This window comes from Salmo salar, chromosome 05 (assembly GCF_965601325.2).
Source record: "Salmo salar chromosome 05, fSalSal1, whole genome shotgun sequence".
NCBI classification, from domain to species: domain Eukaryota; kingdom Metazoa; phylum Chordata; class Actinopteri; order Salmoniformes; family Salmonidae; genus Salmo; species Salmo salar.
The window spans coordinates 30,631,711-30,647,285 of record NC_138295.1 but is presented as its reverse complement, the minus strand read 5'-3'; the positions used below and the strand labels follow the sequence as shown (position 1 = coordinate 30,647,285).

The following is a 15,575-nucleotide window of genomic DNA, read 5'->3' as shown; positions in this document are numbered from 1 at the left end:
TGCTATCAGGGCAATAAACAGGGATGTAAAATCCATAGGTACATAGCAATTAAACATAGTTCCATCATGTATGACAGTCCATATCTATTAGGCAGTTGTTCATGTCATCTTTTTATAGTGGGATTAAAGTTGGTGATAGCCTATGTAGCCTAATTAAACACAGTTATACATTTGTTAGACTGTACACTATATGTCACACAGCACCGTACAACTTGGACTGCTACTGGAAATTGGCTGCGGGTTCTTTAAGAGAAGGGAGCAGGCTACAAAACATTGTCTAACTGGAAATGCGGGGGCCAATGGATGACCGAATGGCAAGATTTAGGCAGAAGGGGTGTCTCAGCTGTTGAAATCACTTCAAGACGCACTGTAACAGAGCAATCTTTTCCAATTAATACTCATGTTTAGCACAGTTAACACTTCATTTTGCTACATCTTTTGATACGAAGAGGTTGAGTCGCCAATGCCCTCTGCTTTTGGACATGTCGTAATAATAATGCCAGAACAGAGCACCAGTATCCTCTTCAAAGGAACTTGGGAATTCCTCAAATTACGGATTTGGCTGTAAGTAGTCTGGCTAACTATTTTACATGACCAATAGGCTATTAATCTATATCGATTACTGTGATATGTGCAAGCAAATATGTTAAAGGACATACTACAATGTGATGGATATGCATTTTAAGACTCCCAATCTATCCCGATGGATTATTAACATTGCATTTTAGCCTACTCCGTGTCTATGTCTTCGGGACAGATAATGGCAACGCTTCGGTCGGTGTGGGTCGCACACTGCTCAAGGAAGTATCTTTAGGCTAAAAAACCCGAACACATACGTGGGTATCATTTATGAGCCTGATACTGCGACAACACGGAAAACAAATATATAGCATACTTTTTTTTTTATCAACATATGAGTCGTTTTGAGACGCTAATATCAATACAGCAATGGAGAACACTGGACTTGAAGAGGTTAACCAGACACACCAGCAGCACGAGCCCATCAGCTTTGGAATAGACCAGATACTGAACAGCACTGACCCGTCCAGCAGCTGCATGCTGCCCAACCGAACCAGCGACACGGATTACACGAACGTTTACACCAATGGCTATAACAGCGTCTATAACCCGGCCTGCTCCATGGCGGCTGGGCTCGCTGGTTCCTATAACGTGAATATGAACATGAATGTGAGCATGAACATGAACGTTAACGTAAACGGAGGAAACGCCGGTGGTGTTATCAGGGTACCAGCTCACAGACCCATGCCACCGAATCCGCATCCGCCACCTCCTAGCCATCCGCCTTGCCTCGCGGCTTGCATCCCCTCAGTGACTTCAATGACAAGTATGGGAAATGCGGCCAACTTCACCTTCCCGTGGATGGAGAGCAGTAGAAGATTCGCGAAGGACAGACTCACTGGTAAGATTCACCTAAACTTCTGAACATTTATGTTTATGTAGACTACAATTTTGTCACAAAATGGGACTATTGCTTCATGGATTTCTTCATAGGCATATTAAATATTTTCCAGTGGAAAGGAGGTTCAAACTTAAATGGAATTCATATAACGGCCACCTTTAATTGTTGTTTGACAGTTTAACCCACATCCTTAAAGTTATGGCATATGCCCAGGATTTTGTTTTTAGCATCTTGACTTTGTCAGTTAAGAAGGCATGGTAGCCAATTTTGTGACAGACTCATTTATCAAATCATATGTGCGACTGGGCATATGGCATGAGGAATTCGATTTTACATCAAGGCCTGTCTATATCATATTAGTTCATTTAAAAGGCAAGTGAATACTTGCAGGTATTGTTAATAAAATATGTTATGTACATTTGTATAATTATATGGGTATAATGTCAACCGTTAAGATTGCGGCTTTCAATCCATATGCATGGAGGGGATAACGTTGATAAATCCCCTCGTCATCCTAATCAAATGAATAGCTCACCATACAAAATGGATGACGTGATTTGAAGAGATGACTGTTTTTCCAAATGCAGAACACCTGATTTATTTCTGAATATAAAATTCACCATTCAACACCATCCAAATGTGGTTTAATAATAGCAACATCAGTGTCAATAGGCTATAATAAAACATAATAGGTTAACTGTTGTCTGTGAGTATTGTTTTTGTTTATAGGCTATTATTATTGCTTATTGTAACAGTCTAATAACAATATAACACTTTACTATAATAAAAACAATTAAAACCAACCGTTTTCTAGCGGTGTTATCATTATTACGTTTACTTTTTGAGGCATAGTAGCTCATTCTTAGTCATTGCGGCAAACAGGCTTCGTCCAATAATAGAATCGTCCAATAATAGAATCTAAATGTAGCGATTCAGTCTACGGCAAGTCATTGAGGATGCAGTCCTGCAGGTGGGCTACCTAGATCATTTTGTCTGGACTCTACTGGGCTATTTATAGGCCTGTAGTTGTGTATACAGCCAACTAAATAGAGAGAAGATAGCAACACCGTCACTATCAACACCTGACAAGCATGTTCTTTTTTTTGTGTTTAGCATACACGGGTTTATTTGACATTTCCCTTTCCGCGTTGTATATCATGCCAATAAATGCAAAGCATCAACGCAATTCGTGTCCTAGGTCTATTGAATAAACGCTGTCTTATTTTAATATAACTATATTCAACACAGTGTTGAACAATTATCCAGTCTTACGTCCAGCCTAACTGACCCATTGAAAGAAAATAAAAAAGGGAAAAAGAATTGTGACAAATTCTTTACAAACTTTGAAGTATGACATCTAAACATTTAGCGTACGGCCGGACAGTTTATTTCGCCCATAAACCATTGAATTGACTTTGCATCTTCACCATTGGGCTGTCAAGGTAAATTGGATAATATTGCAAATGCTTCACGTAAACTTGTAAACGCTTCTATATCTCTATGACATTGGCAGGTGTAATTAATGATCTATATCATTTACAAAAAGAAGAATTAATCCAAGTATGGTGGCTGTGATTGTGAATAGAGGACCTACTGTATAGGCCTGCAGGTCCGGAATCATTTGACCAACGTTTTTCTCGCATTTTAGGATATTGGAAAAGTGGCAATTTCTCAAAAAGTAGGCCTAGCAAAAGCACGACAGATCAAAATATGTTATGCTTATGTCATAATCCCTTTTCACATAGGCTCTGGTGTTTTCGATTAGCCAATAGAGAAAGGCGTAACACTAAGGGTTGCATGGGCCATGATAGGCCTATTACATGATAGGCCTACTGTTTCACATTTCATTTCATTTTAGTATTATAGAAAGGGCAGAAAGGGGTAGTAGTAACGTATAACTTCTGTGCAAATGAAAACTTAATTCGACGGGCTGGCAGTTCGATGGCCTGCTTCTGGCCTGTATATTTTAGGCTACAATGACCATAACCTTACCCCCACTCGGCCGAGATATTCGTTTTTCTGGCATGACGTCACCACCATGAAGATGGAAATGAAAACCATTATGTATTGGCCCGCATTAAATATTAACAATGATGTGCTTTCTTAATTAATTATTTAAACCAGAGAACGATATGTCAACTGTAAAATATCTTATGTAAATATGCTTATCAATTGTATTCATAGTCACAACGGGCCACTTGTTTCATTTGGTTTATCTTTGGTGTTGGTTATAGCCTCATCTTCATCCATCCACCAACAAGACGTTCCTTTTAAGTGATCACTTTTTGTTATCATTGGTGATCACCATTGAGACAAAGGCCTGTCTTTTGAGATTTATTGAAAGTGCTGAAAATAGGATATTACAGTGTAGCCATTTGTCAACATTGTTTGAGACATTTATTTTTTTAAATACACTCCCATCGATTTTCATTTGAGTTAATACTTTTTTATTGTAGCATAAGGGGCAAATTGTATTTCCACATTTAAAAATAATAAACATTGTAAGAAATATGCTATAAAATGTAACTCTTAGTTGCCGGATGGACTTAGCTCAGCAGTCAGCGCCTGTCTGTTCGGTTGGCTTAACCTAAATTCATATCTCAAACCGTAAAGCGTTTCTTTGGATGGTTGAAATAATTCCCCCTCATATTGGATTGCAACGCTGAATTTCACCGCAAGTGTCAAAGCAAGTGAAACAGCGAACAGGCCTACGATTGGAGATGTGATATTCACAACAGACCGGACATACTGTATCTGAACATATTGGAAGGCGCGGAAAGGGAATACCACATGTTTCTATGTTGATTGACTTCTTGGCAGTTTTCAGGTTTAATGAAGCAGAGAAGTGCATAAACTGATTTGTCCCCTCAAGTCAATAAACAAAGTTGTTCATATGGCTCTAAATTCTGGAGAAATGGGCAACTAGGATACTTCAAATCGAAATGTATTGCCATGAAGACTTGTAAAATATTCTAAAATACACACTATAATCTTAAAGTAATGTAACTGTAATTTAATGAATGGCGTCCATACCGGCAATAATCAATGTATTTTGAGATTTTAGCATTAGGACACCGATTAGTGTTTATAGTAAAAACATTATATAGCCTACCATAAAATACATTAATGCCATGTAATTACACAACCACTAACAGATACTACAGTTGCAATTGCAATGTATAATACGAAGTGATTACATTGTACCTGCTTGCTGTACCTGTGTAAGGTCCCATAATGGCCATTGAGGTAAGACTATGGCTATACATCTCATTGCACTAATATAACAGTGTTTTATCTTTGTCAGAAATAATGATCTTCCCCGCAAATACATTTATTTAAAGATGGCGGCAGTAATGGTGATATTGATGCTGAAAGCTGGACAGTTTTCTCGGGAAGTTGCTTCTTTTCTCAGCCAGTGTTGCATGGGCAAGTGGCTCTGTTTTGCCTCATAGTGTAATAAATAGAAATATGCTCATGTTATATTTCAATATCCCTGTTAGAATCCTTTATATATATTTATTAGATTGCTACACAGGTAATATCCGCAGTGGGGAAGAGAGGCGCTGTCACAGAAATGTGTTATTAGGTATAAGTGGTTTTATTATGGGCCCATATTCTCTAAGGTATAATTTTTTTTTTATAGCTTATGCTAAATCATATTACCCAGGCATCAGATTTAGTATTCTTCACCATTTCCGTCGTCATCCCTTAGAGCAAAATACATTAGAACAATTCCTGCAATGTGTTCTTAAAAATGTTCTATTCAACATTCAAGTGAAAATAAAATACAACTATTGAATGAAATGAAATACATAACACGATTTCTCTGGTTTGTGAAACTCAGTGACCTTGAGACTTTGAGGGAAATCTGGTCTACCACTCTCTCCATATTTGGTCTTGCCCAGTTATGGGAAATTACAGTATATCTTCAATGAATAACATTATTGTGGTAATTGTGTGTGCATGCATAAACATTCGGACAACACCTTATTGATGTCCTTTGCAATACGGGCTGATTATTAAACGCAATCACATCACATTATAATGACTATTACTGGAAAGAGGCTGAGGGCTAAATTTAACTAACTGCCTTGTTCCATAAAGGTCTGCAGGTTTTGATGACAGACAGGTGTGTTCTGGGCTCTTGGCACACTGCTGTATCTAGTGGGATATTACCACACACTCGGCTCTTCATTTGGAAGCTGGTCATAAATAGGGACATCACAGACAAACTCGAATAAAAACCTATGGCATGATGTCTTTTGTTCTACTGTGACATGAATCAGTCAATCATCATCCATAGGAATATTGTTACATTTCAAATGGTTTAATTGTTTATTCAGAAAATCTTATGTCAGAATTCAAGTTAGGTTGAAGGTGCCCTTTAGCAAGTTTGACTGGATGGCAGTCTGTTTGCGTGTTACTCTTCGGGTTGCATGTGAACGTGCTTGTATGTGCCTGGTCCATTAGCTGGTCCACAGATGGCCTGAAATAGAAGTCTAATGTGGTATTATCTGTACCCAGACCTGCATGTTGAGCCTGGAGCAGACATGCTTGCTCCAAATGTGTGACCTATTCATTTCTATCCTCAGGCAAAGAAGGGTTGGACCCTCTCTAGATTAAAAATACTTTTTCAAAAGTCAATACTTGCAGTCAATGTTTACAATTATATTACAAATGTACCCAATTTACATTTTCAAATATATATTTTTTAATCATGTGTGAGTCATTTATTGTTTGCCATTTATGTTTATAACTAATCAGAGAGGTTGAGAGTGATTTGAAATGATTGTTGAGTGCATTATGTGGCTTGTGTTTCATTTGTGTTTCATCTCATCTCCAAAGTGCCTCAGTGGAAAATGAATTTAGATTGTTCACACTGAATCCAGGTTACTACATTCTCAACACAGTAGCATTGGTCCCCCAGGGCACCTATGGAGATGTTTTATATGCAGTTTGGCTGCTGGTGAGCTCTCAGACAGAACTAGACCAATAAACATACTGTAAGACAACAGCAAACAGCTTGTGAGGAACAAGAAAGCCTGCTCCCGATTCCCTTCGACAGAAACGTCTGTTTTACATGTTATGGATGTAGATGAGTATAGGACTTGAAAGGGCTGTCACGCCCTGACCTTAGAGAGCCTTTTTTATTCTCTATTTTGTTAGGTCAGGGTGTGACTTTGGTGGGCATATCTATGTTTCTATTTCTTTGTTGGCCTAGTATGGTTCCCAATCAGAGGCAGCTGTTTATCGTTGACTCTGATTGGGGATCATACTTAGGCAGCCCTTTTTCCCACCTGTGATTGTGGGATCTTGTTTTTGTGTAGTGCCTGTGAACACGCCATTACTTTACGTTTCGTTTGTGTCTGTATTTGTTTTGGTGAGTTTCATTTATTAAATCATGTGGAACTCTACGCACGCTGCACCTTGGTCTCATTCCAGCAATGGACGTAACAGAAGATCCCACCACCAAGTGACCAAGCAGCGTGCCCAGGAGTGGAGGACATCCTGGACCTGGGAGGAGGTAATGGCAGGGGACAAGACCCTGCCATGGAAGCAGGCGGAGGCAGTGAGAGAGGAACGGCGACGAGACCAGGAATCAAGTAGACGACGGAAACCCGAGAGGCAGCCTCAAACATTTTTTTGGGGGGGCACACGGGGTGGCGAGCGGAGCAAACTTGGGAACAAGAACTAACTCCCTGTAATTACGATGAGTTGGTCATGGTTCAGATACCATGCCTTGCGGAGATACGCAATGTTTCTCCGGTGCGCATCCACAGCCCGGTGCGTTCTGTGCCAGCTCCTCGCACTTGCCGTGCGAAAGTGAGCATCCAGCCAGGACGGGTTGTGCCGGCTCAGCGCTCCTGGTCTCCAGTATGCCTCCTCGGTCCAGGATATCCTGCACCGGCTCTACGCACGGTGTCGCCAGTGCGCCTTCACAGCCCAGTGCGTCCTGTGCCAGCGCCCCACACGTGCCGGGCTAAAGTGAGCATCCAGCCAGGATGGGTTGTGCCAGCTCTACGCTCCAGACCTCCAGTGCGCCTCCACGGCCCAGTATATCCTGTGCCTGCTCCATGCACCCGGCCTCCAGTGCGTCTCTCCAGCCTGGTATGCCCTGTGCCTGCTCCACACACCTAGCCTCCAGTGCGTCTCCCCAGTCTGGTACGCCCTGTGCCGGCTCCACGCACAAAGCCTCCAGTGATGATCCATGGCCCGAAGATTCCAGTGATGATCCATGGCCCGAAGCCTCCAGTGGTGATCCATGGCCCGAAGCCTTCAGTGGTGATCCATGGCCTGAAGCCTCCAGTGGTGATCCATGGCACGAAGCCTCCAGTGATGATCCATGGCCCGACGCCTCCAGTGATGATCCATGGCCCAATGCCTCCAGTGGGGATCCATGGCCTGAAGCCTCCAGTGGTGATCCATGGCCCAAAGCCTCCAGTGATGATCCATGGCCCGAAGCCTCCAGTGATGAGCCAACGCCCGGAGCCTTCAGCGACGGTCTGCAGTCCAGAGCCTCCGGCGACGGTCAGCAGTCCGGAGCCTCCGGCGACGGTCGGCAGTTCGGAGCCTCCGGCGACGATCTGCTGTCCGGAGCCCCTGGCGACGATTCACGGTCCGGTTCCACGGAAGTGGGGGGAGCCTCAAGCAGAGCGGGGTCTGCGTCCCGCACCGGAGCCTCCACCGAGAGGAGATGCCCACCCGGACCCTCCCCTATAGGTTCAAGTTTGCAGCCGGAGTCTGCACCTTTTGGGGTGGGGGGGGGGGGGGTGTACTGTCACGCCCTGATCTTAGAGAGCCTTTTTTATTCTCTATTTTGTTAGGTCAGGGTATGACTTGGGTGGGCATATCTATGTTTCTATTTCTTTGTTGGCCTATTTCTTTGTATGGTTCCCAATCAGAGGCAGCTGTTTATTGTTGTCTCTGATTGGGGATCATACTTAGGCAGCCCTTTTTCCCACCTGTGATTGTGGGATCTTATTTTTGTGTAGTGCCTGTGAGCACACCATTACTTTACGTTTCGTTTGCTTCTATATTTGTTTTGGTGAGTTTCATTTATTAAATCATGTGGAACTCTACGCACGCTACGCCTTGGTCCATTTCTAATGACGAGCGTAACAAGGGCTCTATATCCAAACATATTATATTACATTTGTGAATGTTCTGTTTACTCATGCCTGACACAATAGACAATATGGTATAAATAATTTACCATAAAATGCTTGAGATGGGTACTTTTCTTTTGTATTAGATTTTAATTAGTAAAAAAGTAAACAAATGTAGCTTGTACATATCACCTAAGTTACTATGTAGAACTGGATAGGTTAGAAAGCCTACTGTAAGGAACTGGCATCAAACCAAATGTGATACTTTCGGCCTAACCTATCAGCTGAAGGCACTTATTGTACTAAATGACAATCCCCACTGAGATAAAAGCAATGAGAGGGTACTTCCTGAGTACCCGCACCTGCCCCTCACAGCTCCACATGGGTCCCTGACTGTGTCTCCCTTTCTTTAGCGGAGCAGGCAGAGGACAGACAAGCAGGAGACCCCAGTGGGAGGCCAGGAGCCCCCCCGGCCCTGCCAGGCCTCTGCCCTCTCCCCAAGGGGGACATCGGCAGGGTCCCTACCTGGAGCTCTATGGAGACATTAGCCAAACACTATTACCCTGAACTCGCTCACCTGCGAGACACTGGCCCACTTGCAGACTATCCCTTTCGAAAGGGTACTTGTCCAGGTGAGTCACTTCCCTGGTCTTCTTTTAAATGTGCCTTTCATCTTGGCCTGGTTGGTTTTCTCCTTGTTTCCATCAGGGGTGTTAAAATACCAAAATGCTTAGGTCCATAGGACAAAACTCTATGTACCGTTTGTACTATATGCGTTAGATATGAGAAAAACATGAATATAGGACCTTTTTTACCTTGTAATCATATTACATTAAATGTTGGCTAATTCCTGGTAAAAAAAAGATACATGCTGGAATATTGAGTTGAATTAGGGAAGGACAACAAAATCCCCCATAAAATATAGACTGGTGATCATGCATACTAAATCTGTGGCAAAGGTATAATATGTCAGAGTATAATATGTCTTGCTTGACCAAGGTTTGTCTCTGAAAAATTAACATAGTCTCTCTCTCTCGCTCTCTCTCAGCAGCCCTTTCGCCCTTCTCCGTGACCCGGCGCATCGGCCACCCCTATCAGAACCGGACACCACCCAAGAGAAAAAAGCCCCGTACCTCGTTCAGCCGAGTGCAGATCTGCGAGCTGGAGAAACGCTTTCACCGGCAGAAATACCTGGCGTCAGCGGAGCGCGCCACCCTGGCCAAGGCCCTGAAGATGACGGACGCACAGGTCAAAACCTGGTTCCAGAACAGGAGGACAAAATGGCGGTAGGGGCCCATTACAGCAACACATTACAGCAACACATTACAGCAACACATTACAGCAACAAACTTCTAGACATTCTTCAACACTTTCAGTGTTAAAGCATTATTTATTGTTCCTTTTATGACATTCATTATTTCAAGAAAGGCGATATTCTTTATCAAAACTGCTGTCCATTGTACTTGCTGCATTATGATTTAAGCATTATGATACATTAGACCGAAGCATTATGATACATTAGACTGAAGCATTATGATACATTAGACTGAAGCATTATGATACATTAGACTGAAGCATTATGATACATTAGACTGAAGCATTATGATACATTAGACTGAAGAATTATGATACATTAGACTGATGCGGGAAGTGACACAAAGTAACAACTGTGCATCCATTTAAATATGGTATGTGAATTGCTTTGCTTGTGGTGAGCAAGCTTTTGTGATGTGTTATATGAATATACTATATTCCTGTGGTTGATAATGTGCCTGGCCCATTTTTTTGTTGTGACAGTGAAACACCTTTTTTTGCTTAGCTTAGCTCCTACTTGTTTTTAGAGGCCAATTCCCTTGACCAAGCACAATTAGCCCTGTTCTTAAAAGGCTTTCTGGAAAGGTGCTGTCCAAAGCAATACTGACCCACTAGTCTGAATAGTTGAGTGCATTGTCCATGGCGGAAACTCTTCCCCTAATTCACTCAAACTGTTGTTTATGGTCATATGAAATAAATGAGTGGACTATCAAATTATAATACCTTGCCTTTATTTAACCTTGATGTCAAACAAGGACCTAAAGGGAATGAATGTAGAAGTAGTTCTTGTATATCTGAGTCATCTTGACTCACAGACTCTGGCACACGTTGCATTAAAATGTGTCCTGTGATCAGATCTGGTGGACCTTCACCTGATAGGGGAAAAGCTGGCACACGACACATTTTAATACCAGGTGTAAGAGTAAAGCCTGAGATCCTATTTCAATAGGTATTTGTATGTAAGGTGTCGACACAGGGCCATGTTTTCTATAGAAAACATCAAGATATGTTTTAAGGACAATTAAATGTAATGGTACAGTTTGTATCTTAGTGATCAGTTACATCTCTGTTGAATTCTGAAATTCAAAACACAGATGAAAAAAAGAACGACTAGATGGCGTATCATGAATAACCAGGGAATTGGCTAACTCACTTTCCTGATTTCTGAGCTAGTTTTGGTGTGATTATGATATTTCCCCATAGTGTGTAGATAGGATGTGCATGAAGGATGTATTTGTGGGACGGCTACGCTAGTAACAAGCATATGATCAAATGAACAGCAACAAAATCGGATTAGGATAATGTAGTTAGCAATAACGTGTGGCTAATGAAAGGAGGATGGTGTGTATGAAACAGTATTTTAGAGGTGTTTTTCTGACCCTGTTGCACATGCAGGCCTAACAATCACATGTAAATACATACAGTATAATATCCATGTGAGAATGACATACATCATTCTTTTCATGAGAATTAAATAATGGTAATCCAAAGGAAATAAGGGTAAAAAATAATTAAGTAAACTAATCAGGGTATCCATTTTTTTTAAATGTAGTTATTTTTAACGGTACAGTATCACTTTTTGGTGGACTGAATAATTGTATTTCAGGAAGTATCTGGCTTTTTGCTTTTGAAGGTAGTATTTATGGTGACATACTGTATGAATATTTAGGCACTGTTTTGAAAATGCCCTTTTCCCCACTGTGGAACCAGGAGACAGACAGCCGAGGAGCGCGAGGCAGAGAGACAGCAGGCCAACCGTCTGATGCTGCAGCTCCAACAGGAGGCCTTTCAGAAGACCCTGAGCCAGCCCCTGCAGCAGGACCCCCTCTGCCTGCACAACTCCTCCTTGTACGCCTTACAGAACCTACAGCCCTGGGCGGAGGACAACAAGGTGACCTCCGTCACCTCCCTGGCATCTGTGGTCTGAAAGTTTGTGTGTGTGTGTGTGTGTGTGTGTGTTTGTGTTTGTGCGTAATTCATAATAAGAATATAATAGTAATATTGATGATTTTTCTAAGGGAAAATGTGGGTGGGCCATTTGTTGGGGAGTGACCACTCATATCTAGATGGATGCATATGAGGAGCCTGAGGCCTTAACATTCAAATGTATTTTATGTAAAGACTGTTGCATTGTGGGATTGTACAATAATATATTTTGGATGATTAAAATTGACATTATATCCTTATTTAATGTGCATACCAACTGCCATTAAGGACAAGGAGGAAACCTATAGGATATGACGTTTTGTCTATGTATTTCTTTACAAACCACGTATTCTCTTTTATAGATCATATGTGGACTTCTTGGCATGGACAGACATACGTTTAGTTCCACTGAAATGGACAATGATCAATGAGTCTACTAAGTTTTTTTTTCAGACCTGATTCTGTCAAGTCATTTTCCTACCTTACACTAGATTTTCACTCTCCCTTCAGCTGTCTGTCTAAACAAAGGACGAAGCGAAATCCTCACTACCAGACAACTAACAGACACATCGGTAGATGCCTACCATCAAGACTGTCCTGTTGCCAACAGGGAGCACTGACTCTCAGCCATACGGCAACAAAACTGGATCCCATTCCTTTGCTTTTGACTTTGTACAATGTAGTAATGCATGTTTCAAATATTTCTGTGTGCACTTGGAATTGCCGTTGCAGTCACCAGCCTTCCAGGTGGATCCTTTCCCTGGCTGCAGTTTGCAAGTGGTATCTCTTCGAGGATTACTCATAAGGTGTTTTACACCTTTTAAGGTGTTTTATATTAAATGATATCATGACTTTTTGAAAAGATGATCAACATTGGAAGCCTCTCTTTTGTTGTTGTTCTTTCACCAGAAAGGTTAACTGCATCATTTCACGCAATCACACAGTTTCACACGTTTTCATACCTCCTAAAGTAAGTGTCCTCTAATCTATCAAAATGATGTTGTTGACTATGCCACACTTATTGGAATCTTTCAGTGTTTCTCATTCATTCCAATATTCCATCCTTATGACAATTTCATCTCCACAGCCAAACCAGCAGGCCATGTTTCACATAACACCAGAAAAGGTTCAACGTTTTGCATAGAGTGCTGTTATCAGTAAAGTGAGAGTTACAATATATACGTTTTATTACAACAATGTTTTTTTTTGTTGAGACTGCTTGGATGCTAATGATGCACATAAAGTCCGAATCCAACAATTAACTTAACGCAGCGAATTCTCTGGGAAACGAGGCCCAGGTGGGATGTCTTCTGAACAGTTTGTTCTAAAAGCCTAGACCTTGGGGGTCTGTGATCCACAAATATCCATGTCTGCCTAGAGACATTGGACAGTTGTCAACTTCCATTATCATCCATGTCAAGTCAAAACAAAAATGTCCTATCTGGAAGTACAACACACTGCTAATCTAGATAGATCTCTAGGGTGGGGCATTTTATAACTGCAGTTTTCTTGGTTGTAAATGAGGCTTCACTCTCTCTACCTGACGTAGATCACAGATGGTTGCCTTCACCGGGTAGTAGTGCTATTCCATTGTGTAGTGTTCCCTTGTTGTACTGTTTACAAAAAAGCCCAGAAAACACCCCCTGGAACTCAACGTTAGAATCCTGGAAAAATCTCATATTCAACCACATCCATTTTCTGGTGATATCAACAGCATCAGTCAACCCAAGTTGGAGGATCTCCATAGTTCAAAACAACTGTCTGCCACCCTTTCTGCACGGAGACTGCGTGTTTTGTCGGTTTAGAGGGTGTCTCGCCTGGTTGAGATCCTGTCAATTGCAGGCAGTTGTCCAGGTGACGCCTACTCAACCCCCATTTCCTCTGCCCAGACCGTGGGCCTCTTTCATCCTGCTGTCTCAGATGCCATAAAGATGTGACTTGGCCCATTTTACAAAAATACCTCATCCTTACTGTTTTCAAAATCGTGCATTGTGTTTTGCTACAGGTGCTTAAAAACTTTTTTTCCCAAAGCTGAGTATGTTTTTTTACCCTTTCCACCAAAGAGCCTTACCCGTAGCCAATAAAATGTCACCACACAAGAACAAGAGCAAGAGGTTCAAAGTACATCAGAATTCCTATCAGGTACTCTGTTTTCAATCAGGGCACCAAAATACTACTATACATCATATGTTAGAACTGCGACTACCCTTTTCTATTAATAAAGATTCCTCTTTTCCAGTTTCTTAAAGTGTATTGAAAGCAAAAAAACTATATGGTCAGTTGTGATTTTGGATCCATTTACAGTCAAAAAGCCTATATAAAATACCTCCTTTGGATACCATACCAGCATTCACCCAACCTCTTCAGCTGCCTTTGTGCAAATGAAACCTGTGACTAGTTAAATACATAAACAAGTGGTTCACACTCAAAGAGAAGTATCGAAGACCTCTACATTTTCCAATTCATTCCAACACTCAATCTGTTGAGAGTGTGAGCAAACTAAAAGTTTTAGTTTTTTTGCCCTCTTCCTCATCCGTCAGCGGGATCCGGTATCTTTAGTAGCATGCCCCCCGCCTCAACCCTCAGTGGGGTCTGGCATCTTTAGTAGCATGTGTAGGACTTCAAAATACTTCTGAATGAATACTTCTGAATGAAGCACGGATGTTTTGTACTGAAGATTCGCTTTGGTGGGAAGAAGTCAACATACGTCAAAGATAAGCCAAAAATGCTGCCGCTGATGAAATAAACCCAGTCCATAGATCTCACAGTAGATTGGGATCTTTGTTGTTTTCCTGTTAAATAGATAGAATTGGCAAAATATTTTTTATCTTGTCCTTAACTAAATTATTAAGAATAGCCACGCAATTTAGTTCTCACTCACTGAATTAAAAATGTATTTTTATTAAACAAAATTGATTTAATATTACAAGTTGGGGTCGTCCTAAAGGTATATGTAGCTACTAAGGGCGTGTGTACAGTAAGCGTGTTGTTGTCACCAAACCAGAGACATTCTGCTGGGAGAAATAAGTAGCATTAACTTTCAGTGTTTTTAACACACAAAGACAAGCTAGTATTGTATGATATTTCACATCAAGTGGAATCTGACCTGTGGAATGGCGGAGTCGCCTTGTCGTAGTGACAGTAGTCTTTGTGGCATCAGTCCAGAGCTACCTGATCGTGGTGACTCTCATGATTCAGAGGGCGCCTGGAAGAAAAGTGTTGATTGAGTGCATGGGCCATGTATCACCTGCACAAAGGGCTCTTGAGACAAGCCAGAGCAGACTTTGCTACACAAACAAGACTTCAAACCCCAGGCTCTTTCACACATGCATGAAACACCGCCATTCCTTCTGGATGTATGATAATACGGGCATCTCTTTGAGTTAAGCTATATGTTTGATACGGGTCAGTCACCTTTAATGTGTGCTCTGTTTCTATTGAGTCGTAGCATAAATGCTTTTCACCTTGAACCTGCATAAGGTTGCGACACTAAATCTCTTTTAAAAGAGGACAGCTGACAAACCAACAAAAACACTTAATTGATGTAGAAGACACAAGCATTTCAAATCCTTTATAGGAATGAAGATACATTAGATAATGTGACGCCCAAAAATTGCTCCTGTTCTTTTGACCCACTGCAACACTTTAAGTTAGGTTGGTCTTGTACCTAGTAGAGACATTATTTTTTTGCACAACACTGAATTAACATGTTGTAGATAGTATTATTGTTTTTGCACAGCAAGTGGTTTATGTAGTTGGAGAAATAGGGACAGTTCCTTATGTCAAACACTACTCCAATACTGTGCACG

The 15,575-nt window shown here is 41.5% G+C and overlaps 1 protein-coding gene across 4 annotated transcripts; it reads left to right on the top strand.

The window, feature by feature from the left end:
- Nucleotides 1-306: 306 nt before the first annotated feature.
- Nucleotides 307-13,009, top strand: LOC106604594 (T-cell leukemia homeobox protein 3). Of its 4 annotated transcripts, none has more exons than XM_014199383.3 (5): nt 308-1,420; nt 8,940-9,158; nt 9,578-9,812; nt 11,551-11,731; nt 12,129-13,009. In XM_014199383.3, the coding sequence occupies exons 1-5, from the start codon at nt 949-951 to the stop codon at nt 12,195-12,197; spliced, it is 1,176 nt and encodes a 391-aa protein (XP_014054858.1). In that variant the 5' UTR covers nt 308-948; the 3' UTR covers nt 12,198-13,009. The 4 variants fall into 4 exon arrangements, with proteins under 4 accessions (XP_014054861.1, XP_014054858.1, XP_014054857.1 ...); XM_014199382.3 differs by having other exon boundaries at nt 309-1,420; nt 9,575-9,812; XM_014199385.3 differs by having other exon boundaries at nt 310-1,420; nt 9,575-9,812; nt 12,277-13,009.
- Nucleotides 13,010-15,575: the final 2,566 nt, after the last annotated feature.